General features: G+C 34.6%; 2 protein-coding genes across 3 annotated transcripts in view; both read right to left on the reverse strand.

Annotated features, from left to right (window-relative positions):
* Positions 1-3,012: 3,012 nt before the first annotated feature.
* LOC116164119 (integrator complex subunit 7) lies at positions 3,013-10,613 on the reverse strand. Its single transcript, XM_031478248.1, has 13 exons — positions 10,352-10,613; positions 10,180-10,309; positions 9,843-10,127; positions 7,099-7,345; positions 6,872-7,052; positions 6,667-6,823; positions 6,408-6,613; positions 5,874-6,358; positions 4,065-4,363; positions 3,808-4,006; positions 3,466-3,762; positions 3,177-3,421; positions 3,013-3,121 (listed from the first exon to the last, which is right to left on the reverse strand). The coding sequence occupies exons 1-13, from the start codon at positions 10,440-10,442 to the stop codon at positions 3,067-3,069; spliced, it is 2,877 nt and encodes a 958-aa protein (XP_031334108.1). The 5' UTR covers positions 10,443-10,613; the 3' UTR covers positions 3,013-3,066.
* A 1,984-nt stretch (positions 10,614-12,597) lies between these two features.
* The window catches only part of LOC116162747, a 115,281-nt gene continuing 102,275 nt past the window's right edge, over positions 12,598-25,603 (reverse strand). For both annotated transcript variants that reach the window (XM_031476439.1, XM_031476438.1), the window contains 13 exons: positions 22,251-22,600; positions 21,534-21,742; positions 21,316-21,456; positions 18,315-18,470; positions 18,122-18,263; positions 17,945-18,076; positions 17,033-17,201; positions 16,870-16,983; positions 16,623-16,725; positions 16,397-16,569; positions 16,121-16,350; positions 15,251-16,070; positions 12,598-14,448 (listed from right to left, as the gene is read on the reverse strand). In XM_031476439.1, the coding sequence (XP_031332299.1) occupies positions 12,706-14,448; positions 15,251-16,070; positions 16,121-16,350; positions 16,397-16,569; positions 16,623-16,725; positions 16,870-16,983; positions 17,033-17,201; positions 17,945-18,076; positions 18,122-18,263; positions 18,315-18,470; positions 21,316-21,456; positions 21,534-21,742; positions 22,251-22,600 (4,482 nt within the window). In that variant the 3' untranslated portion in view covers positions 12,598-12,705. The remainder of the gene's footprint in view (positions 14,449-15,250; positions 16,071-16,120; positions 16,351-16,396; positions 16,570-16,622; positions 16,726-16,869; positions 16,984-17,032; positions 17,202-17,944; positions 18,077-18,121; positions 18,264-18,314; positions 18,471-21,315; positions 21,457-21,533; positions 21,743-22,250; positions 22,601-25,603) is intronic.

Raw genomic sequence — 25,603 nt, forward strand, 5'->3', positions numbered from 1 at the left:
TATTTTTGGACGGATTTTAGTGAATTTTTAACAGCACCTTTTGGTGAAGATCAATCCATCGATTATATTAAACTTGTGAAAAGCAAGCGCAGAGGTGAATTTCTTATCTGTGGACGATTTTACTGAAATTGATCGATTATATCACATTTGTGAAAATTTTATCAGTAACACCTTTTACCATTGTATTATACAGTGATATTTATTAACAAGTAGACATAGGGATTTGTGTATTGTTTATCCCTATGTCTACTTTGAAAAGACAAAATCGCTTCTGAAGCGCGCCTAATTTTATGCATCCAAAATAACTTTTTAAAACAAATAAACATCTGGCTGTCATATTAATTAGTTTGAATATTGTTATTTGGGATTAACAGAAAAGAAATCTCTTATGCCCTTTAAACTGTTAGCGGCAATATACCAATTGACAATAGGAACTTTTTTTTCCGTTGAATACATCGCACTAGAACGAAAATGAGAATAACGATCAAAGCAACAATATTCAAATTAATTAATGTGACAACAACCAGATCTTGATTTGTTTTAAGTAGTTATTTTGGTTGCATAAAATTAGGCGCCCTTGAGAGGAGATTTTGGCACTTAAAAGTAGACATATAGTACAGTCAAATTAGACTTAAAAGTGCTAAATGGTTAAAAAAGGTCCGGTAGAAGATTTTATTTTCCCGACTTGTTTAAATAGTAAAGTGAGAGAACAATCCAGTTTGCAAATGTGAGAAATTTCTGTGATCAAAAATCAACGAAAATTTCTGACTTTTTTCGGTTTTTCTGAAATAACTCGCCAACGGTTCCTACAAACCTTCCTACGCGACTCCGTTTGGACATCACTATCACTGGGTAACTGAAGGGAGGGGGGGGAGATTATACCTTTCATAGTATTCCAATTAAGAGGAACAAAAGCAATTGTTTTCTACCAGCTACCGTCCTTCTTTCTAACCCCATATTAAAAGAAGGGGGGGACTGGATTTATCCTTCTTGGTACTCTACCCCTTATCGTGATCGATTATTATAATTACTTATACCTCAAGAGCGGATTGTCTGGAAAGTGTACTCACAAAGGGCGATTGAGACGTCTTGAAGAAATATGTTTATTGGTGATGGCATAATTTTAAAAACGAATATCTCAAAAACTATAAAATGCTTTTCGACACATCTAATGTATTTGTACTAGTTGGGAGGTACGTATTAATTTTAATAGTCATGTTGGGTCCAAGACAGTGAGAAGGAAGAAAAGAAGAAAAGGTTGGGAAATGTAAACCATCACAAATTATCCGTCTTATTGTTTTTAGGAGATACAACAAGTAGAAGTTTCAAGTTTTTATTTGATTTTTGAAAAAAATAGACCATGCAACAATTTAAGGATGAAATAAATAAATTTAGGAATTTATTTCTATGTGTACCTAATCTATTTGTGTAAATTTATTTTTAAATCCAACAATGGAAAAGATGGTTTATTTTCAAAAATTACTAAAAAAGCGATACTTTAAATTAGTGTGTCTCCTAAACTATACATGTTAGGGGACCAAATAGAGTATAAAATTAAAGGTACTTTTATACACTACAATTTTGAATAAAACATGATTTTACCCAAGTATTGCTGTTGGTGAGTTATTTTAGAAAAACGGACAAAAGTTAGAAATTTTTCGATTTTAGATTTTTGCCCACAAAAATTTCTCCCGACGTTAGTCGCATTGGCAAACCTGAGAATTTTTCTCTCTCTTCACCAACAAGTCTGAAAAATAAAATCTTCTACCCCACCTTTTATAACCATAAAGTACAAATTGACTGAACTAATAGGGAAAAATAATATACATAAATCCCTATGTCTACTTCTTAATAAATAACACTGTATAGAATGTTTTTACTAAAAGTAATTTGATCGATTATATTAGACGTGTGAAAATCCAGAGGTTAATTTCTTATTTGTGAACTATTTTTTTAAATTTCAATGGTATACATATATGTACTTCTTATAAAAGCAAATTGAACATGCATGTCAAAAATGGCTACTACAATTAGGCACTTCGCTCAATGAAAGACGAAACAATATACATAAGAAGTAAATACATAAAAGGAGTGTTGGGTTTCGAAAGAAACGAGGTGCGGAAAGTTTTGAAGGAAACTCATTTTTACCCTATGCCAACCTTTCACCAAAGAGTAACCATAATACTCTTTGCTTTCACAAAGTGTAGTGAGATAGTAATAATAATAATAATAGTACCATTGAATTAATTATAAATTCAATGATAGTAACACCTACAATGACTCAATTAAGAACGGTGGCAACAACCGAGTATCTAGTTTTTGATTGGTCGTTGGTTCCGGTCGTCCTATTGGGGGTAAAATGCTATACTTTGGTATAGCCATAGTTTAATCTTTTCTTTGTGTTGCGAAATTCTGTGAATAAAGGTGCTGCTTAAAGTAAAATGTCTTTTGTTGAACATTCGGTTCTATATAGACACAGTTTGGTGTGTTTAAAGTCAATAGAAATTAATTACGAAAAGATTATGGGGGTTGCACTCGCCAGCCTTGGGCGGAATCGTTTGCTCTTAAAGAACACGTGTACAAATGTAAACACTTAATGCCAATATGACACTAAAATACTATAACTCTGCATCCCTCCTATATTTACATCCTAGTATTTTCTTACCTACATTGTGTCACACAATTTAATTTAATTGCGTATACAATTACAGCAACTGTTTAATTTAAATTGTTTTACCTAGTGCAATGACATAGTTGAACATTAATTATCAATTATGTCTCATTATGGACAGTTGTTTAGACGTTTTAAATTTGAATGACACTATATAATTAGAGAGCAAAGGCAAAATTTTTGTCAACTGGCCCACATAATCAAATAAGAGTGAAATCTTTGTTTTTCGTACTAAAAAGAAAGAGGATGTGATTCAACAATGTTGGCAAATTTTCATTTAGTGGTGGATTTATACCGGTACATGGGTAACATTACAACAACTCTCAGCGGAAACACACCTGCTCTATTATACTTTTATTATCAAATCATGTAGAATGATTAAAAACTCATACACGTTAAGTTTTTTTTTGGTTTGGTCTAATGAAAAGACTATCCTCTGGCATAAGAATGCTACAAAAATTACACAAATTAACACACCAAAATCAAATCAAAATACTTTACTTACACATTGTTGATGGTAGTAGCCATTCCAGGCATGTTAATAGGCGCCGGCTTATTTTCTTCTGGAACTTTTACTGTCAAAGATGACCTCGGACCTGTTTTCCAAATATTACTGTGTTCATCTAATACTGACGCTTCGATTGTTAAAACATATTGGCCACCTCTCGGGAAAGCCAGTAAAAATTGAGCTGTAAAGAAATCCTTGTGGGGTATGACTGTTTGTGTTAATGTTAGGTTTACGTCAACTCCCTGTAAATATTGTGTAATACCATAATTTGTAGCAACCTACCTACCTTTAAATCTAAGGAATCCTTGTTTTTGTTATTTAATTGCAGTTGTGAAGTGACCGTTACTAATATTCCTTTGACTTGCCTAAATAGTCCTGGTCGTTGTCCATGTTGAACAATACCCTCCACTTTAACTGCCAATTGAGAACCTGATTGAACGCTAATAAATTCTCCTAAGACACGAGGCTGTGGACTAATAGCTAATTTCAGAGTAGTCGACTGAAGAACTTGGAAGAAATATCTAGGTATCGGCAAGGATGAATTAGCAAGGATTTCTACGGCACTCTTCAATACATCAATATGCTAGAACACTGCAAATAAATAATGGTTTTGTTTTATATCGACTACCTTGTGCGTTATTGTTTGGCCACCGTCTGCGTTGATTGTACGGGCTAACTTGACAACATTTTGACAGCCACGAATCAGTTGTTGAGATTCCAACCTTGCATTTTGGACATTAAATTCGATGGGATCGTCGTCGATTTTATTTCCAGGCATGCAGACCATTTCAATGCATTGTTCTACCAATCCACACATTTGCTGCAAGCTGACACAAGATGATGTAGGTTATGAAATCCGTTCAACTATAAAAGCGGCACACTTACATTTGAATATTTTCGAGTGTTGCAGGATCTGCATCAAAAGCTGTTTGATATAATTTCCAATATAGTTCTCCGCAATTTTTAAATTCCTTTACACATTTTCGCATTTGGTTCGTAATGTACCCGTGCCTTTGGTACTCATCCCTAGTCGTTTGCACGATAGATGAAGCGATTGCCGGAGGAGGGACAATGCAAAGAATGTTGGAGGTATGTACCAATTGTACCAGGCATTGCAAAAATTCAGTGCGCAAGCGCATATACTCGGATTGAAATTGAAGACTGTTTGATGGTGTTCCGGCAACCTACACAAAAGTACTTTCCTATCATATTCGCCTTGATATACAGTGTGTTCTAAATAATAGGGTCATCTCTTCTACTGGCGAGATTCGAAAAAAAGATCAAATATAATTTTGTATGTGACTTCACGGTCTATCCAATCACATAGGTATTGAAATATCCAGTAGGACTTCCTATTTCTATATACAGGGTGGTGACTTGTGTAACGCATCATAGGGATTTCAATTTAAAATTCATATCATGCCATTATTGGCTCCCCAAATTATTTTAGAGCAAAAATGTATTAAGGTTTTTTCTAGAAAAAAATTTTTTACGTTAATCAACCGTTTTCGTTTTCAATTTTTTGCATAATAAAGACGGAAAATTGGAAAAATAAAACCCGCATCTTTTTCAATAATCTGCGATGCCATGGAATTTTCTAAAACAAAAAGATATCCAGTTATCAATTAGCAGCAGTTCGAAATGGATTTTATGATCGACTTGGTTACTACCTTGCAGTTAATGGTGACTTATTCGAACATTTATTGTAAATTGTTATATTAGGCTTTTAGTAATTTGGTCTTTCTTTATGTTGAATTCGCTGTTCTAAATATAATACTTTTTGATAGAATTTGATTTGTTTTATAGGAGACATTCATGACGGATATTGGCGTACTTTTTGTATTATAAAATTCCATGGCATCACAGATTATTGAAAAAGATGGGGGTTTTATTTTTCCAATTTTCCGTCTTTATTATGCAAAAAATTGAAAACGAAAACGGTTGATTAACGTAAAAAATTGTTTTCTACAAAAAACCTTAATACATTTTTGGTCTAAAATAATTTGAGGAGCCAATAATCGCATGTTATGAATTTTACATTGAAATCCCTATGATGCGTTACGCAAGTCACCACCCTGCAGCAAAAGCAAAGGTGGATATCTATTGTTCAATGATTTTATAGCAGTACCTAATCCTAATACCTATTGATCATACACATTGGGTATGCTCAGCCGACCCAACTGTTGAGTATGTTGAAATGTACACACAGTTGGTAATAATTCGCACCCATAAATTTGGCGGTGTTTTACCTCATCGTAATATCATAACCTAACATTTTGTCTCCCTAGGACGTTCAATGTCAGCGATATTTTCAACTGCCACTGGAATAAAATTCCAGTTTATATTATCTTCAAATAATTCTGGCACAATAATATCCATGTTTTGTCAGCACGAAAGTAAGGTTAAGATACAAGATGATGAAACGTAGTGTCAACAAAACCGTTCAGGTATATGGTGATGTTTGCTAATAAATACAAGGAAACACGTTTACGGCGTTAGTCAACAGTTACGTCGGCTGAACGAACCCATTTGATAGAATTTTTGATACACTCTTTGATCTTCTAAACCCCCTTAAATATAATTTTTTTCTCAACCTTTTACAAATAACTAGCATCTATTTGACATCTTGTTCTGCTGATAAACCACATTAGCAGTACATTTAAACCCTGAACAATATTGTGTGAAAGCACTTACCTTTAATGCTGCTATTGCTTTGTTGTAATGATTCACAGCTGAATTTAAACAATCGACAACATTTTCTTTTTCTGTACTTGAAAGAGCAGCTTCCGCATCGAACATTTCTTTCAAACAGACCAACCAAAAGTGTAAATTTTCAGAACTGACTCTTTCTGTAAGATCTCTAAGTATATTCAAGGCTACTTCATGATGACTGTATCGCACGGCGGCGCGTGCAATGCGATAGTTGGCCCATAAATTGTTGTTAACCGTGACGATTTTGATCACATTTTTCGTTTCTTGATTCCACTGATAGCCGCACAAGGTCTGAAAAAGTAGCGTGCATAGTAATACTTGGGCATTAGTCTGTAAATCGGTATGAATATCCACAGCCGATAGTTCAGTTAGAATTGCAAGCATATCAGGAAGTAACGATAATAAGGTTTCCGGTTGTAAACCACCTATGGCACCTAAAGCCTCACAAACTGCAACCGTCGACTCCTCTAGAAAATATAAAATATAGAAATATAGAATGAAGTACTAAGTACACACCATTTAAACTTTTCAAATTTGAACCGAGCAACTCCACAAATGTCATACAATGCTCGTGCTTGGCTTCACATAATTGAACAGCGCACTTCAATGCAACTTTCAAATGGTACAGGCTTCTTCCATCAGAAAATATAAGCAGTAATATTAGAGTTTCTAAGGAATTTATTACTTCTTGAGCGCCATGAACTTCTAAACCTTCTGTATAACTAAAAAATTGAATCGATATACCATTATTCATCAAAAGCAGGATGGCACTTACCAATAGCATAAAATTCTAGTCAATACTTGGATTGCTTGTGCCGCTATTGCATTATGCGATGAGTAGCTATTCTTACTGCAAAATTCTCTTAGCTTTGAAAAATGTGAGCTATGTTCGTGGCATATATTTGGCGATTCGGCAAGAACACCAATCACATCTGAAATCTCAGATTTAGTCATCACAAGCTGTGAACAAAGAAGTTTACCCAAAGTCAAACTTAAAACTTTTGGTGCCCGAGTTTGCATGGCCATATCTACTATATTATCAATAGCGCCAATAGGCCACAAATGAGCACCTGGCTTGGCAAGTTGATATAAATATTGCAAGGATTTGGATTTTACTTGCCATCGTGGATCAGACTGCAAATACTTTAATAACAGGGAAACCTGTAATACCAACGTAGAATGAACTTGAGTTATTACACTACCTCACCTGTCCCGGTATATCGACTAAAGTAGCAGCAGCCAGTTGCGTGAGTGTGTTTAATGTTACAAGTACAAAATCTTCAGAAGGATAACTGGGAAGTAAGTCGGTGCATAACTGACGCACCATAGCTGATGTGGTGGCGTCGTGATGCATATATTGCAAAATAGGGATTAACTGCAATTTCATACTTCCCGTAGTAGCCTGTCCTTGAATCATGTCTGATACTTTATTACACATGCTAATCGCAAAGGTCCTGTAAAGCAATACATATATGAAGTGACAGTCATATGTTCGTGGGCTGTTAGGTACTGTATCTACTAGAAAGTAAAAATGTACTTTTGGGGTTAGGTTTTTTCAAGCTCTTTTCTCGAGTCATTTTTCCTAGTTTAAACGGTTGGAATTGGACAGTTTCCGTTAACACCTTCCATTCTTTCAGAGAATCTGAATCTGCTAACAGAATTTCCATAACACGCTAATTGTAGAGGCTACAGACTACTACTTTCTTATTTCTTCTGGACGCCATATTGGATTTTTACTGATAGGGATAGAGCACAAAAAAATTCATTGCTATCCATCGCCATTGGTGATTCAGCAAGATCTAGTTACTCCTACATCATTTGTTTAGAAAAAACGTAAAACATTTGATTTTGAAATTTTTCTTGAAAATTCAAGAAAAAGTAGATAATAGCTATAGAGTGTGACAAGTCATTATTTTTCCTTTTTTGTCTTCTATCCGATTCCGTAAAAATCCAATATGGCGTCCATAAGAAATAAGAAAGTATAGCCTGTAGCTTCCACATCTAGCGTGTTGTGAAAATTCTAATAACAGATTCAGATTCTTCAAAAAAAAAAGGTACCATAGATGGATGTCAACGGGAACTGTCCATTTCCGACCATTTAAACTAGCAGGGGTCGGCAACCTGCGGCTCTTTTGATATAAAGTTGCGGCTCTCCCTATTTATCTAAAGAAATTAGTTCATTTGTTCGAAATTCGCCTTTTTAATTAATCTTATTTGTTTACGAACTCAAAAGCACACTTGCAGCAAATAATTATCTAATTTGTGACACTTGTTTACTTTCTGGTATTCTTTTGTTTTTTATTAGAGCAGCCTACTCTGATGTATAAACACGTAATTAATTAATGAGTAGGTACTTTTGTGAAAAATATTGAATAACATAAAAACTGCGGATTTAGGCAAGGGCACCCCTTATAAACATTGAAGACAACACAAAAGACAATCGAATATCGAAATAAAATAGTGGTAGTTCCATTTGAAAAAGAATTGTTATAGCACTTTGAACAAATGGCATTGAAACAAGTAAAAATATGCAGAATGTTCTATTTAAAAAGATCAGTTATTTATTGACATCGTAACATCGTGTACAGGGTACATTCAAAAATAATTTTTGTAGATCCGCAACCACCAATATTTTTAACAGGTATCAGCTGTGTAGGAAAAACCGACGCACTGTTGCAGGACCCTGTATATATCCAAATACTATAATATTGAATCAAAAATTTTTTGTGGCTCTGTGGAAATTTAGTAAATTATAATTTTTGCCTCTTCCGTTTCAATAGGTTGCCGACCCCTGAACGAGGGAAAATGAAATCAAATTTTTCTGTGATCTCAGTTATTTTCAAACATTTTAAAAAAATTTCAAATACGGTTTTTTTGGCACAAAAAGGAACAACTTTGCCACCATTTAACCTACACTGTACCTTTCACCGTTACTAAAATCCCAATGGTGAACTACTAATTTGAACCAAGTTAAGTAGAGAAAATGCCTGCGTCCACCAGAGGAAAGCCCTTCAAGTGACTTACCATTCACAAAGTAGCGTTTATAAAGCGCTTCTGATTTAGCTTTCTTTGAAGTGGTAGTTGAGCGAGTCTTTCACCAGACAGTTAAGGTAGCCCTTCGCCTGGTGAATGCGAGCCATAATGATTAACGTCAAATTGTCAAATTCTAAATACCAACTACCTTTTTTTATATCTGATCATTTATAGTCCAGTATGCAGATAATTTTGACCTGCAAAAGGTGGTGTAAAAGATTTTATTGTTTTAAATGGTCCATTTGAGTCCAAGTAACATGTATCTGAAGAGTGCACAAAAATTTTTTCCCGGCGCAACTTTTGGCAGCCATTTTCAATTCATTCATTTTGAAAACGGTCCATATTTTATGAATACACTTCTTTAATAAATTGAAGAAAACAAAATTGTACATCAATAAAAAAAAACAAACACAATCGCTCCAATAAAAAAATTTTTACAAGCGTCAAAAAACGCCATTTTTCCAACGAATTTCAAAAATTGGTGAACTCTTGGGGGGGGGGGGGGAGTGGATATTCATAAAATATGGAGCGTTTTTGAGTTTTAAGCGAAAAACTGAAAAAAGTCAGAACATTTTGAGGTTTTTTGGCTGCCAAAAGTTGTGGCGGGAAAAAATTTGTGTGCACTCTTCAAAGACATGTTATTTGGACCCAAATAGACCATTTAAAACGATAAAATCGTTTACACCTCCTTTTGCAGGAATCAGCCTTTCTGACTGCTCCACATACTGGACTATTATGAGCATACTATATTGCATCATATCAATTTTCAAGAGCAGACAAAGTGAGGGGGCTTAGCCCGCTCTTGCCCCTCTCTGGCCCTGATCCAAACTTGACTTTGCCTCACATTTAATATTTATGTGCCATTTACAAATTCTAACATGGTTTTTTTCCCCAAGATTATATTACTCTGTAACTTACTTTGACTGAGCTGCAAATTGAATAGCAGCATATATTGCGGCTTCCACTTCAACATTATCATGCGAATCCAAACTTCTTCTTATACTGTGATGCACCTGTTGCCTTTCTGGAATAATTCCAGCAACAGCACCTAAAGTCCTTAACGTCAATGCCCTGGCAATGGGATCATTACTATGTATAACGCTATAAACTCTCCTCACAAACTCATCAACATTTGAAATTTTATCTAAATGTTTCTCACTCTGCTGACACACTCTTAAAACCCACAAGCGGAGAAAGTTACTTCTGTAATAAAAAAATCTATCGTAAATAAGAGGAAATAAAATCGAAAACTTACCCGACCCTAAAAACATCGGCCAATTTCAAGAACGACGCATTAATTAGAATTGGAAAAGGGTACCTTTCAAAAAGACGTGGAAATCGAACAATTGCTTCACACTGTTCGCCAACAGTTCCCGATCGCAGACCTAATACCAAGGTTTATTAAATACACACAAATTGTTAATTACCTTTGTCTAATTCAGTTAAAGAAAAATTCGCGTCTTGCTCCTGTTCTCCAAGTCCATTGTCACCGAACGAACTTATACGTACATTTAACATTTTAAATTCAAATGATCTTCATTTTATGTGGAAAAAGGAGGTTATGCTGTCCTGTTTGAAAGTTAACCAAAAATGTAAACATATACAGGGTAAGTAACAATGATAGTGGTGTAGTTAATTGTATGTGATATGTGGGCCATGTCAAACCTTCGCCACTCGAGTACAAGGGTCAGTGCTATTGAATACGAGCCGGATTAAAAGTTGTGATTTCGAATGCGGGCGGTGTTAAAAAATCTGAAAATCCAATGCGATTCTTCGTATCTTGATATTGTACCACTCACTATATAGTTATAAATTCAATGATTATACGATTTGAGATGTTGGATTTGTTGCATTTTGTTGTCGTAGTTGATCTATTTCTTGTATTTGTGTTTTCTAGTCCAATGAAGGTGTTTACTGGACTTTAGTAATACAGTAATATATTTGAGTTTTCTTGTATTTTTTTCCTTCCCAATTGTCCCACATCCAAATTTCCCAAACCATTAAAAGAACCACTCTAGTATAACACAATGTAGGAGTACCTACTATTCGTACCAGATCCCAGCGCTTGGGCCTGAGACTCCTAAGATCACTACAGACTTCAAGAGTCGAACTGCGATAAAGGGACCGTTTCTTTTATAATTGCATCGATCATAAACTTTGTAAATTATGTAATTTTTAGCAACAATATTTGTGTTAAATTACCATTAAATAAAATCCCAAAATTCTGTGTCCACTTGACAAAGTGTCCCTTAGATCCCAAACAAAATAAATTGCAACATTGTACAGGATGTCCGGTCTGAAACCTCCATTTGGAATTGTTTATTTCTCAATAAATAATTCAAGATATCGTTTTATTGTTATTTTTGTTAATCTCAACAATTTACTAATCCGAACAGCCTCAGGTCTCTATTAGTTCGGATTAGCGAGGTTCTACTGTATCTATTGTAGTATTTTAATTTTTCTTGCGATATAGTTGTTTCCCTTATATTTTGGGTATACTCACAACCAACAGGCCGTTAAAACACTACAGATGACAGAATGAAAAAGGGAAGCTTCATTGAGGTGCTCTGTTTCGAAATTACACATTACTACTGTAAGAACTCGAGGTTTATATGTATAATCAGACTTGGCATCTTATCAAGTGTATACGATACCTACCTTTACTTTTAGATGAGGGAGTGCTCAGTCCTTAACTGCCGCTGCCATTTGTTTTTCAAAATAAAAGTAACTGTTATCAAAGAGTACTATAGTTACTCTTTGCTGTTATTTCATTAGATTACTCCTCCCTAAATCAGATGCATCCGCTTTTTTAAACCTATGTTTTGTATTAGATACTGTAGTGGAGTAGTTTACACAATCACCTGCTTGCTCTCTTCGAGCACTCTCTGTGTCTGCCATATTGGTTCCAATTCTTCTTTATTTTAGAAAGTCAAAACAGTAGCAATTATTACTCTGCTATTCATTAGAGATGACATGTTGTATCTTGATACATGAACATGAATGCTTATGTGCGATTAATACACTCCATTAATATTCGACCAATCAGCTCGGTGATTGTTTCAAATTCTAACCAATCAGATGATTTTTTATCTGATTAACCGCTAGGTAGCTTTTTATCAGCGAGAATGCGTAAAATATATAGTGGTTGTAAAATTTACTATCTTTTATTAATCTCCCTAAAATACACTCAATCTTGGTATACATCAAGAGAATTTTATTTTTAATTCACTCAAATTTTGTTGCTTCCTGAAAAAATTGTCAGGAATTTTTTTTACCTTCATTATTGTATTTTCGACACATTAATGATTCGCTTTTCTGTGTTGACAGGATTCACGAGTGTTTTCACAAAGAAAAACGATTTACAATTCGTTCAAACAGTTGAATCGACAAACAGCAACCAAATGAACATCATTGTTCGTTCCGACGATTCAAGGGGCACTAGGTATGGGGAAATTTCAAGACCGGAAATTTGAATTCCCGAGTGAAGGAGTTTTTTTAATGGACTGGCAACACTGTTGATATTGGCCTGCACCGACTTGGATACAATGTTGTTGTCTGTAGCTTGTTACTGCCCTTTCTGGGTGATGTGAGTGTTAATGTTATAATTCTTTCTGTTGATTAGGATATCATAGAAAATGTTTCCTGTGTTTCAAACTGATAATAAGTAAACAAATAATGAATGGAACCATATATTTCAAAATAGAAAATATTGACATATAAGCAAAACAAGTTAGAAATGAAACATTTAACTCTATGAACAATAACAGATGTATGATACTTATTAATTAGTTTTTATCAGTAAACCTTGGTCGATTAAATCTTGGTATGCAAGTTCATCATCATTGTACAGTTTGACATGTAGAGGCTCTACAGAGACAATTTCTGCTAATTTATGTGTGCTGCAGTAATCGGACATACATTCCAAAACAACACTTAACTGGGATATATCATTCAATCTGATACCGTCAATAATGGCCTTATATTGTAATACTGGTAACTTAAACCAATGGGGATCAACTGTTTTAATGCAACTTATAGGTACACTTTCGTAGTTTCCAAAATCAATAAACCAGACATAAACCTCATTCCTATCTAATTGGTCCAAGTTAATAATCTCTCCTCTATACCACTGTTCATCTTCTGAATATTTTGCGATGCACGCGCTGCCAATTTGTAGTGTGTTTAACAATGGTTGCGTGTCTCCCTTATTTTGTATATCCTCCGAAATCTCTTCAAATAATTGCCTCACTTCGTCAACATTACAATCACAGAGAATTTCTAACAAAACCTCATTGTAATCCGTAAGTGTGGTTACGGTTACTTCAATTTTTTCTCCCACCATTTTTTGGGGTATAAGGTTTCGAGTGAATGACAGAGGGCTAGTAGAAATATCGTCATATTGTTCGTCCTCAATTATGACATCACTATCACTATCATCCTTGTCCACACCATCTGTGCTTACAGATATTACCAAATTTGTACTATAATTACGCATGTATTCATTGATGTTGACATTATCCAATTTCACAAGGGCTGATATGGGCATGTCTGGTCTAGAACTTTTCTTAATTACGCTAACCTCAATTTCGTTTTCAACTAGTATTTTATGAAGTTCATCCAGATCTGAGGTTAGCCATGTGGATCCTGTCAATGGATGAACTTGATATAATTGAATTTTGTTAGCAAAAGGCGGTAGATGTAAGTACATAACCCCAAAACGTAAGTCATCATGTTGAACCTCCTCTTCATTACCAAAGTCAATTAAGAACACTGATACAATATCCTTACTTACATTGATAATTTTACCCCGATACCATTCGTCATTGAGATGATACTTAACTGTACATAACTGACCAGTCATCCAAACCGTGCCAATCGGTTCAGGTTGGGTTTGTTTAAAATATGTATTCATTTTTTCACCCATATAATTTAAGGCGTCCTTTTTTGAGCTTAGGTGTGCGTATATGGTACCGTTACTCCCCACGTTTGTAACTATAGCGCGAAAATTCTTTTCATTAATGGGTATCGGTGGTAACCAATCAGTAACTTCATTACTACGAATCATATGAGGTTGTTTTTGCATAAGTGAAATGTCTGAATTATTGAATGTAGACTCAGACATTTGCCTTAACTCATCATCACCATATTCTGATAAGTTAATTTGTTGATCTATCTGTAAATTATCTAGGTGAAGATCAGCTGCTGCCCTCTGTGGCAGTTCTTCCCCATTGACAATAACCGTATGTGAATTTGCTTCCATTAATAAATCTTTTTCTACTATTTCGTTCCAATCGACAGATTTTGCAGTGATCGGCGAGGCATTATTTTTTAATTGATTTTCGTTAATTGGCTTAAAAAAAAGTGCATAATAATCGGACGGATTCTGTGCAGACATTTCCGAAAATGTGTGGTTCATTGTTGTAGTTGCTCGTGGGGATACACTAATGACATCTATTGTTCTTTCTATAGGCGCACTAGTTGCTCGTATTGCTTTGCTTGTAGAAAGATCCTGTGTTTTCTGGTCCTATAAAATAAGGTACACAGTAAATAAAAAGCAAGCACTAGAATATTATTTTACACCCTTCTTATTATAGTCTCCCATAAAATGATTTTCTCATATAATTAAAAAAAGAATGTAGCGAGGTAGCTTTAAAAAAAGAGGGGGTTTCCGATTGCACTATGGAGTAAAATTTAAATTATACGCAGCAAATTAGATTTGGTTTTGAATGCGGAGACTTAGGGGGGAATTTTGCATGATTATTGTAAAAAAGAAGAGTCTAGTACATTACACTCTCATACCCTTCCCCCCCCCCCCCACACCGTACCGGAAGGAGATGGTTGATATGGGTTTATTAGAGCCAACCTAAGGGCCATTAATCAAATTAGAGAAAATAGAAAAGAGAGAACTCCAGCCACACTAAAGGTGGGTTTTACCACAATAGTTTTCAGTTGTATAAGATTTAAAAATTCTAGATGAAGCCGTTGAGTCATTACCTGTTCTAGATGAACGAGTAAACCTATTTGTAACCAAATTAGTAAAAATGGGAAAATAGACATCCTCTTTGAGATGAAAGGCAAATTCCAACCTGCTATTTTCTACTATAAAACTAACATATTCCATGCGAATTGCGGGGGATAATGCCCAGTACAAGAAAAGAGCTCTCATTAAGAACAAAGAACTACAGCTTAATCATACATACGCAATGGAAAAACCTTTGCACAATTGAGACAATCAAAGTGAAAATAATACTCGGATTATCTGTGCTTCGTGGGATAATCATACCTTTTACTTCTATGTAGGTTGTGTGTTAAAAAATAAAACTAACCTCTTCTTTGTTTTCCACTGGCACTGCTACTAAATCATCGAATTCAGTCTTAACTTCAGTTCCATTTGAAGCGAGCTTTAAAGCTAATCCATTCTTGACCAGCAGTTTATTAACATTGTGTAAAATTTGTTTGGACCGTTCGAGAGCTCCGCCGAGTTTAGTTTCAGTATACCACATACTCACAGGAACCGATTTGCGATCGCGATCAACTGCCCCATTTTTAGTCATTGATATGTCATGATATTGGTCAAATATATTTCGCAAGAAATCTATAGCGAGACCACTCCACTTGTTTTTATCACCTGCTGGAGTAACGGAAGCTAAATGGCACCGTATTGCGCGTTCTCTATGCTGTTTAAACTGATCGTGCAAGACAAATATGGCAGCTGATGGCACCACTATCTCTTGGACGATATCTTGTAACATGACCTTGAACTTATCCTCTATTTTATTGGTTATAATTCCTCGAAAAAATTGATTACATTTAGTATTGTAGACTACACAAAGATCATCGATTTTCCAATCTCGTTTTTCCGCCTTACGTTTTTTCGAATAATGTACTTGTAACGACGAATGCATCTCTTCATATAGCTTTGCTGCAGATGGGTCTACTAATTCAACAAAAATTTCATCGGGACTTGTACACGAGAGAATATGAATACGCTTTTTTATTACTTGATTGTCACTGTCGGAATCGCTATCTTCTTGTGGTTCATTATCTCTTGACGACTGTATGGTACTTAGCAAATCGATAACATATGACTGCTTGGAATCGGTTAATTTTTTTTTAAAATATTTTGAATAATTTCCTAATTCTGATCTGTAATGAAAATACTTTATTAAAATATTTTCAAAAAAATTGATACATACATGTCACCAAAGGGCTTTGCAAGTTCTTCATCTATAAGGGCCTTATTTAAACAGCTCTCCATAGAGCCAAGCGTTTCAAATAGTACAACTGATGGAATTTCTTCTTTATTCACAACTACTAGACGCAACTTAGTTTTTTTGTCAATATAAGGTTTTAAGTAATTTTGAACATTTTTGTCCATCTCTTTGTCACTTGTGCGCCGTATGTGAGATAATTTCACCAATATAGCCTAAATCAAATGATTAGATCAAGAATATCAAAATGTATGTACATACCTGGCATTCTAAAGTACGAAATTGATTGGGTAATTTTCTTAATAGGGAATAATGAACCGTAACTGTTTTACCATAATCTACTAAAAGTACTACAACAGATCCTTTGCCTTGATTTACTTGGGTTATAGTCGCGCGATAATATTTATCATGAAGATTAACAGCAACTACCATATCTAAAAATGACAATATAATATTTGGGGATGTAAGATGACAGTTTATCAATTACCTGTTTTGGGATTGTAAATATTTTCACCCCTTACTTTGTCTTTCTTAATGTAATAGTCCGACATAGCAATGTTTAAATGCTCCACGTGGTGGAAATGATCAATCTGAAAAATGTAATATTTCTAAAGTTCAATGGAATTACAGAAACATGGGTTTCAAAACACCCATTTTATGATCAGTTTGGTTAAGCTATTTACAATATACTACCTTAATAAACAATATATGCAGTCCAAATTAGAGTTACTTACCACTTGAACATAAATATTTTGTAAATTTATAACATTACTGATATATACTGTTAATTCATCTCCATTTTTTAAGCTTTGTCCGCCAGTGTGAAGTTTGACATTGGATCTAATGCTCTAAAAGACAGCCTGTTATTGTATTGTATCCTTTAAGAAATGAACCAACCTGCATTGTGATACTGCTTGTCGGTTCTACGACTTTCAATTCAGATACACCATAACCTGCAAATAGTAACGCGTCTCGCACTGACGTTGTTTCTGCGCCAGAACATGAGAGTAAATCAACTTCCAAAATATCACTAGCGTATTCCATGATAACCATGATAACTTCTGTGCTGTAAATATACATGAGCATGGCATGAGAATGGCACAAAGATCTACATACTACAGGAAATTGCAGGAAACCAAAATCAGTTAAAACGAACAGTGACTTGTATTTCCTTGATCAAAACTAGAAATGATTTGTGAAATTTCGAGTAATAAAACATAAAATTATGATGCACTGTTGAAAAGCGGTATAGTAATGCGCCATCTATGCACAAGTCGAAAGATAATAATCATTAAATGCAAAAACAAGGACTAACAGGGACCGCGAAATGTGGGTGGTAAAAAAGGACCACATAACCGAAGATTTAGAATGCATGAACATAAAGTCCAAAAAACGGCTTAACATAGGTTTTTGTAAAACTTGTACAGAAGGTGAAAAAATTCAGATCGTAAATGTTGTATCTGGGAATTTTTGAACATAAAAATGAATGAAAAATTTAGAAAATGCGATTCATGAAAACCAAAAAATCTTCAGGTTTAAAACCATTCGGAAGAGCAAAACACATGTTATAAAATCTAATATTTGATGAACTCCTAGAGACTAGGTATGGTGTACTAACAAAAATCACTCTTTGAAACTTGTGAAAGACGTAACACCCAAACAAAACGTTTGAGACCTTTTATTTATTTAGAAATCCAATTTTTATTTATACTAACACCCGCCATAGTGATTAAAAATAGAGGTGAAAAAGCGCAATTGTCTTAATGATTAGTTTCCTTAGATCACTGAAACAAAAATAAAAATTCTTACCCTGCAATAATTTCGGCCATATAACGTGTTTCTCTTTCACTCCAACACGGTGCAGTAGGATGCATGTCAAATAATTTACACCTTTGCGCAAACGGAGGCGGTTCGCTAAATGCGCCGATTATCTCAATGAAGCTAGACACATAAAATTAGGGTGGTTAATAAACTTTCAATTCTTACTCTTTCAGTTCCGTAACTAGCTTTGTGTTGCCATAGTCGATAAATTCAACAGTATAAACATTGCAGTTACTACTTTTTTCAATATCTATAACTCTACCTCGATACCATTCTGTTGCATGATAATTTACGATGTAAAGGGATCCTAGAAACAAACAAGTGAATAATTTTAGAAAAGAAAAATGCTTAAACGTACCTATTTCGGGAATTCTTTTCACACGAGCAGTAAAACGTTTAACATAATTTTGAATTTCTTCATGTAAACGTTGCAGCTCTTTCATTTGAGAATCAACTTGCACATAAAAATTTTCTGGATTGGCTATGTAGCTGATGTTCACAGAATGTCGATCCTCTATAAAAGTAAAAAGTATTTCATTAGCATTACTAACTGCATAAGTTTATTCTCTTTCAGATTAGATATAAAGTTCACTCAAAGTAAGGCATTACTTTTTATGTTATGTCCTGGGTGATTCAAAATGACTGATAAATTTTGAAAATCAAAATATAAACAAGTATAAATTGTGCACAACTCTTGTGCAGATAAAGCCCAATTTTTTTAACCGAAATAGCTTTTGTTTTGACATCACTAATGGATATATTTCTTCCAGACGTCTCAATCGCCCTTTGTGAGTACCCTCTTCCGACAATCCGTTCTTGAGGTATAAGGGAATATACCCGATCACGATAAGAGGTCGACGAGGAGGGCTATGGTTGGTAGAAATTAATTCCTTTCGTTGAGACCTTTCATTAGAATACCATGAAGGATAAAACTAGTTCACATTTTTTTAATTCTTAAAAAATGCGCTAAAAAAGATAAAAATGAGGAAATAACGTTTCATAGAAAATAAAAAGGAAACCTCTGAATTAGGTGTTTACATAGCATCTAAAATTGATAGCACAAAATAAATATGTAGGAAACAATGCAAACAGTGCCGCATTGTGGTTGGTATACTGGTAGAAGATTGTTGGCATAATGGGTGTATCCAGAGTCGCCCTTAGGGTAGAGCGAGTGGAGCGGGCGCTTGAGGCCTCGCATTGAGGGAGGCCTTACTCGCACTAAACAATAAGGTTTTGGTTGAATGAAATTAATATAACAATGTACAGATATCCGTGCTAAAATATTTTGTCTGCGCAAAATGTTCAATTATTGATTAATTAAAAAACCTACGAACAAGATTCTCATTCCTAAAAGATAGTCATTAGTCGCGAACAAAAGAATGCAAATGCAAAACATCATTTGATAGTGATGCCAAGTCATGGAACCTGAGCCTCGCGCCTACTGGTGGCCGGTGAGTGTCGGCGTCCACAACGGCGCACCACATCAAGCCTTGCCTCTAGCATAGTTCGGTCAAAGCAATAACTCAGACTTTCAAATACAAGTGGCCACAACGAAACCAATGTAAATGGAGAAACGAATGCTCTGACCTTTGCAGATAACCCGTATGGAAAGCTAGTGGACGATGCTATGTACGGTGCGCTGTTATGGGCATACCCTGAGCCATCCTTGCCTGATCTCCTCCCCTCCCTTTTCCCGCGTGCTGAAAATGACGACTTTGCAAGTATAATTTTGCAAATATTTCCGGGGAGGGCCCTATTCCCCTTTTCCATACCACCCAAACCTCTATATCACTGTTAAAAAAGGCCCCTCAAATTTGTTTTGCTCCAGACATCGCATTTGCTAAGGACGGCTCTGAGTGTATCAACCACAATGCAACACTGTTCGTATGGTTCCCTATAAATTTATTTTGTTCTATGAATTTCTGATACTATGTAAGCATACCTAATTCAGATGTAATACGCCAATGACGTGCGTGGAAACTTCCTGCTTATACAAGCATCAAATTTAAGAGCCACCATGGTGATCTCGGGAACTGTAAGAGATAGGTAGGTGGTTTAAATCTGGAAAAAAAATGAAATTTTGTAAAATCGTTTTTATTTTTTACTGAAATTATTTAAAAAAATTTTTAAAAATAAACAACACATCATTATGGCCACAAGATGCTAATTTTAAATTTTAAATCCGACGTTTCGTCTCCGGTTAACCTCCACCAACTTTGTTTTTTTTTTATGGAAGTAGCGGTTACTTTAAGTGTCACTTGATAGAGAATTTTTTTAAAAAATATAAACATCACTACTCTTTAAATATTGTTAAAGTATCTTCTTTTTGGCCTAGAAAACTTTGTCTTGGGTAGTATGCAATAGTACATACGTAGTTTTTAGCGTTTTTACAAATTAATAGCGCCATTTCTTATTAAAAGATAGTGATGTTTACATTTTTGAAATCAGAAAAATTCTCTATCAAATGACACAAAAAGTAAAAATTACTTCCATAAAAAAAACAGTTGATGATGGTTGACTGTAGACGAAACGTCAAACTTAAAATTTAAAAGTAGTATCTTGCAGAGGGAAAAAAGTGCCCATAATAATGTGTCATTTATTTAGAAATATCTTTTTAAATAACTTCAGTAAAAAATAAAAAAGATTTTGCAAAATTTCGTTTTTTTCCAGATATCACCGAAAGTAATTTTTGCAGTTTCAAAACTGCATTTTGTATTGCCTGTATAACGTTTGCGCCGTGATACACTAACAACCATAACTGTTCTTATGAAGTCTTTAATTTCAAGTTAAATGGTTTGTTCATCTATTTAGTGTTGCAGAATTATAGATATTCTTCTAAAAATTGCGGGTAAAAACAGACATATTTTCCTTTATCAAATACAACTTTTTATTTTATTATCACGTAGGAAACGCCGCTACTTGTACACAATATAATATACAATTGTATACAATACCCAGGAGAGAATGCCGATCACAGAACACCTGATGCAGGTGACAGATCACAGTTTTAAGAGCTACAAAACTTTATTTCTTTCAAGGATGAGTCACCTTAAATCTCGCCTTAAATACATGGCAAGGAGTAAGTAATCTGAAATAAGTGCAGAAAAAAACCCCACAAAGTGTACATATTAGCCGTCTGGAGTATAGGCTAATGTAAAGTTGCAGAAATTTGACCTTTGCTTTGTCTATCTGGAAATCAGTGATCACTAAAGAGTTCCCACGCTACATAAGTATATCATGTTTAACAGTTAATCAAGGAAAGGGTTGCAAGAATGAGTACCCACAATGGTTTAAAGTAAAATTCTGTGTGAATATGATTGTCAGTGGGTACAATAAACGATTTGTTTTTATTTACTTACTTGGTTTGAATATAGGAGTGTTTATTGTAAAAGTTGATTCGTGAACACCTTTGATCCATCCCTCTACTGCTTTCGTCTTGGGTGTCATCTTTGACGGTTTACTTCGAGTATGTGATACACTGCTATTTTGACTAAGTGCCACTATACAAAAAAAATATATTAATGCATCAATTTATTATCGAGAGAATAAAAACACCAAAAACGATTCTCCAACTTACTTGACGAGTTAGATGAAACTGATTCGGGAGACCTTGTCAAACTTCGATTCAAGTGTACAACTTCTAATGAAGCCAAATCGTCGGGTAACTCAACGTGATAATTTTCGGGCAATTCGTCTTCACGTAAAAGTCTAAAACTAGTTTCGGTTTCTTTAAATTGCGAAGAAACAGTTTCTTCCAAATTTTCAAATGGATCTTCACAATTAAATCTGCAAAAAAAAAGTATGCAACAATTTTATAATCTCACTTTTTTATCTATCACTGGCACTTTGTTTTGCTCGTTATTAGTTATGTTTATCAGTTTTAAATGAGCATTTCACGTTCACCTTCAAAGATCTTTTTAGCTCTTAACCCTCTAAAGTGAGATGAACTATGACGGGCCTGAGATTTACTTTTTTCCACCTCAAGTGAGCTTACTCTGTTTGGTTTGGTAGTGAGTGCGATTAAAATCTGGATTTTGAGATTATAAAAAATGTGAAGGTTAGGGGTGGTTCCCAAACGAAACACGTTTGACCTTCGGTTTATTTGGAAAAAGGCCTTGTTTGATTCCCTCTACCACTCAAATTTTTGTTTACATATATGTAACACCCTGTATATTCGCTATTTTGCAAAAGAAATTTTGACAAATAACTAGTGTAATGAATGTTTAGGAGAGTACCATGCAAAAGCTGTATTCAGACATCCCATCTTCAAAATAAATAATATAAGTACACTTACTGTACGGCGTAAGTAACTTGTTCCTGTCCGATTAAATAACAAGGGACGGCAACGAAACTCTTCAGTTTGTCGATTAAGTTCTGCACATTAACCTTTACTTTATTAGTTTCATCGTTCACATTTAAAGCAGTATCAATTAAACCGTGTAAAGTTCGTATATTGGAACGTAAATCTTCATCGATTTCGTTCAACGCGTCAATGTGTTTGGTTTTAATACTTTCAGAATTACTTCTTATCTGTTTTTCCAAAGATTGCAGTCTAGCATGGAGCCTCAAGAAATATGTACCGATCGCTGCATCAATCGGATTGTTGGAAGCCATCGATGCTCTTTGGAGGTGATATCTTACATTCTGAAAAAAAAGAATGAAACGTTAATAATATTAGTCTAGTTTATTTGGTTTATTTTAAGAAAGACCCTACATATTGTAGCAAGGCGTGGATAGTCGACAAATTACAGTTTGATTCAAGGTCGTACTACTTGGTTGATTATTATACCAGGACTGCTCAACCCCATGCACGCAGACCACAACGCAGATCCGTAAAAAGACGTTGAGCAGTCCTGATCTACACCATTGAACCATTAAAAAAAAAATGTTACACACGTATTTCGAAGCGCCCTAAGTATATGTATTATTCAAATGACTATTTGATAATCTACGGTTGCATAAAAAGTCAAATGTTTTATTTAATTTTCCGGTTAAAACGGAAGTGATGACGATTCTATTCCCTTCGTTTTTATTCCTATTATAAACCACTAAAATTTCATAATCAAGATGCTGCACTCGCGCTCAACGACCTCATCGTGCGAGAGTACCTATCGGGCGAATTTTCTGGAAAATAGACAATTTCTCCGATAGGTATTCTAGCACGATTAGGGCGTTGTGCTGGGGCGCCCCATCCTGTTGAAACCAACAGTTTCCCACTTTTGTTTTTTTGTGTGCCGTTGCCGTTGTATTATGTATAAAAAATGCTGCTCCATACAGTATTTTTTACAGGCCATATAAAAAATTAAGTTGATGATGATTTCTCCGAAACGAAACGTTGTAAGGAAAATCTCTCTACGGCTGTAGAGCCCAAAATGTGGCAATGAGAAAGTGTTTTTTTTTTATTTTTTGTATGTGTTCAAATGACAAATAGGTATCAGAAATAAATAAAAAACGAAATCAGCAAATTTCCGTTTTTCTGGCATATCTTCGGAAGTAATCGGAATTTTCTAGGTTTCTTTAAAGCATGATAATAACTCTTTAATTGCGCATCTTTTCTCTAATTTGACCATCGTCGTACCCTTATATGGTTTCCAAGATCCACATGATATACATTCTTAGCTTGTGCACAAGGTATATGTACAGTGTGTCCTGTTTTGGTTGAGACTGCAGTATATCTCCACCGTTTTCAAAGATAGAGACTTGCGGTTTTCGCAACCCTTTGCTACTTTTTTGTGAAACTTTTAATACCACAAACAGTGTCGATCCAACTATGTTTGTTTCTGAGACCCAGGGTGAAAACGAAAAGTTTGGCTTTTTGGGGTGTTATCGTATCTTACTATGTAAGATAGAAAAAAGATAATGCCTATTCTAGATATTTTTACGTAAAATCCATGGCGTAGTAAAAATAAATGTTTGGACCACTCTGAGATTTGACCCAAAGTTGGTATTTTTTAAGAGTAACACCCTGTACGTCTTAACGTCAATTTTTTGCAATTTTTCCTGGTTATATTACATTAATGTAACTATGTACCTATATTTTGGTTTCATTTTAGCCATGAACCAATAATAAAATCCTTATATTTTTAGGGTTTTTAAATAATAGGCCATGGATTTATGGAAATCGTGTATTTACTCGTATAATTCCAATGTCATTGATCCGTATGTGATTATTCTTTAATAACATTCATCAAAATCGCTTGCACACTCTTGAAGAACTTCAAAATGCGATCGTAGAAGAGGTGATAAACATCACACTGGCAATGTTAGAACGTGTATTTGAAAACATGATCCATCGAGTGCAACATGGTGGTGGACATTTTGAACAGTCATTGTCATGAAGGGCTTAATTTATTGTAAACTTGTGCTGGATAAATTAATGTTCTTTAATTAATCAATTGTGATTATTTTTAATTGTCAATTAAATTGATCTGTCACTGCATTTAAATAAATTACATTTGGCGTGTCACCAACTTTATAATTTTTTTGTTCTGCGGGAAATTCAAACTGTCCGCACTACTTACCTTTAGATCATACGTACTCCATTAGAAACGTATTAATAATAATAATAACTTTTATTGAGCTTCAATTAAAATACATAAACAGCTTTCCAAATAAAAATAAAATTGTGTTCCAATTTGTATTCCAACCTCGATTCCAACCATGAAATTATGAGAAAGAAGAGTTAGTTAGGACACAACAAATGTGCGGAAACACAGAAGGGAAAAGAACTACTACACTTATTAACCAATATTAATTGTGCCTCCGCAACGATACAGATACTAGCAAAAAATCCTGAAACGCTACGTTGATTTTTATGGTTTGTCTAAACAAAGTTCTTATGGGAATAAAGTACACGCTTTCCCAACTGAGAATAGCAGTAAGATGAATAATTTGGAATAAGCTGGAGGGGTACTTACGCGAATAGACGAAATTAACCGCAATAATGCACCCAAATGGAAAATTATTATTACAATTTGCATAATGCACACTTATATCAACGAATCTTACAATCATGAACCGAAAAATGTAATGCGTACTAGAGAGACTTGTGACAAATTTTATTATTATTTATTTTTGGTTTTGACATTAAAGTATTAACGAAAATCGCAAGAGCCTAAATACATATTTTTCTTAAGTCAATTCCAAGGAAGATACGTAAAGACTGAAGAAATTAAAAATTATTTCAAGTTTGTATTCTCGTTAAGACAAAATGTCGATAAGGGCTATTAAAACCGAAAAAACAAATTTGAAAGTGCACTATTCGCCTCTTGCTCACAAGCGGCTTAACGAATTTTTTATCAATTAGTGCAAAGTGAACTAAAGAACAATTTAAACAAGTTAAAAAAGTAATCGTAAACGATTTACAAAAAGCGCATTTCCACTTGCATTCATTTCTCATTTGTAAGATGTAACTTCTCTTAAACTCGTAAAAATCTGGCCACAAACAAGAAAGATAGGGTTGCATAATATGTGCAGTCCATTTTTGACGTGCACATGTGTACCAAATTTCAAAGCGATCGGACATTTCTAAACAAGTTATCGTTCACGTGGACAGATAGATGGACAGAGAGACAAAGGAACAGATCAACGGACTGATCAACAGACAGACAGACAGCAATACAAAATTATAAACGAATATTTCCCTCA

Source organism: Photinus pyralis, unplaced genomic scaffold (genome assembly GCF_008802855.1).
Source record: "Photinus pyralis isolate 1611_PpyrPB1 unplaced genomic scaffold, Ppyr1.3 Ppyr1.4_LG2, whole genome shotgun sequence".
In the NCBI taxonomy this organism is placed as follows: domain Eukaryota; kingdom Metazoa; phylum Arthropoda; class Insecta; order Coleoptera; family Lampyridae; genus Photinus; species Photinus pyralis.

Bases quoted from the DNA above. Each gene is read 5' to 3' on its own strand.
- LOC116164119 (XM_031478248.1), bottom strand. From the start codon at position 10,442: ATGTTAAATGTACGTATAAGTTCGTTCGGTGACAATGGACTTGGAGAA. The intron at 6,359-6,407 runs GTGTGTACTTAG...TATATTTTCTAG, and splicing joins AAATTTGAAAAGTTTAAATG to AGGAGTCGACGGTTGCAGTT. The intron at 3,122-3,176 runs GTAAGTAAAGTA...TAATTTTTGTAG, and splicing joins GCTACTACCATCAACAATGT to CATTCTTATGCCAGAGGATA.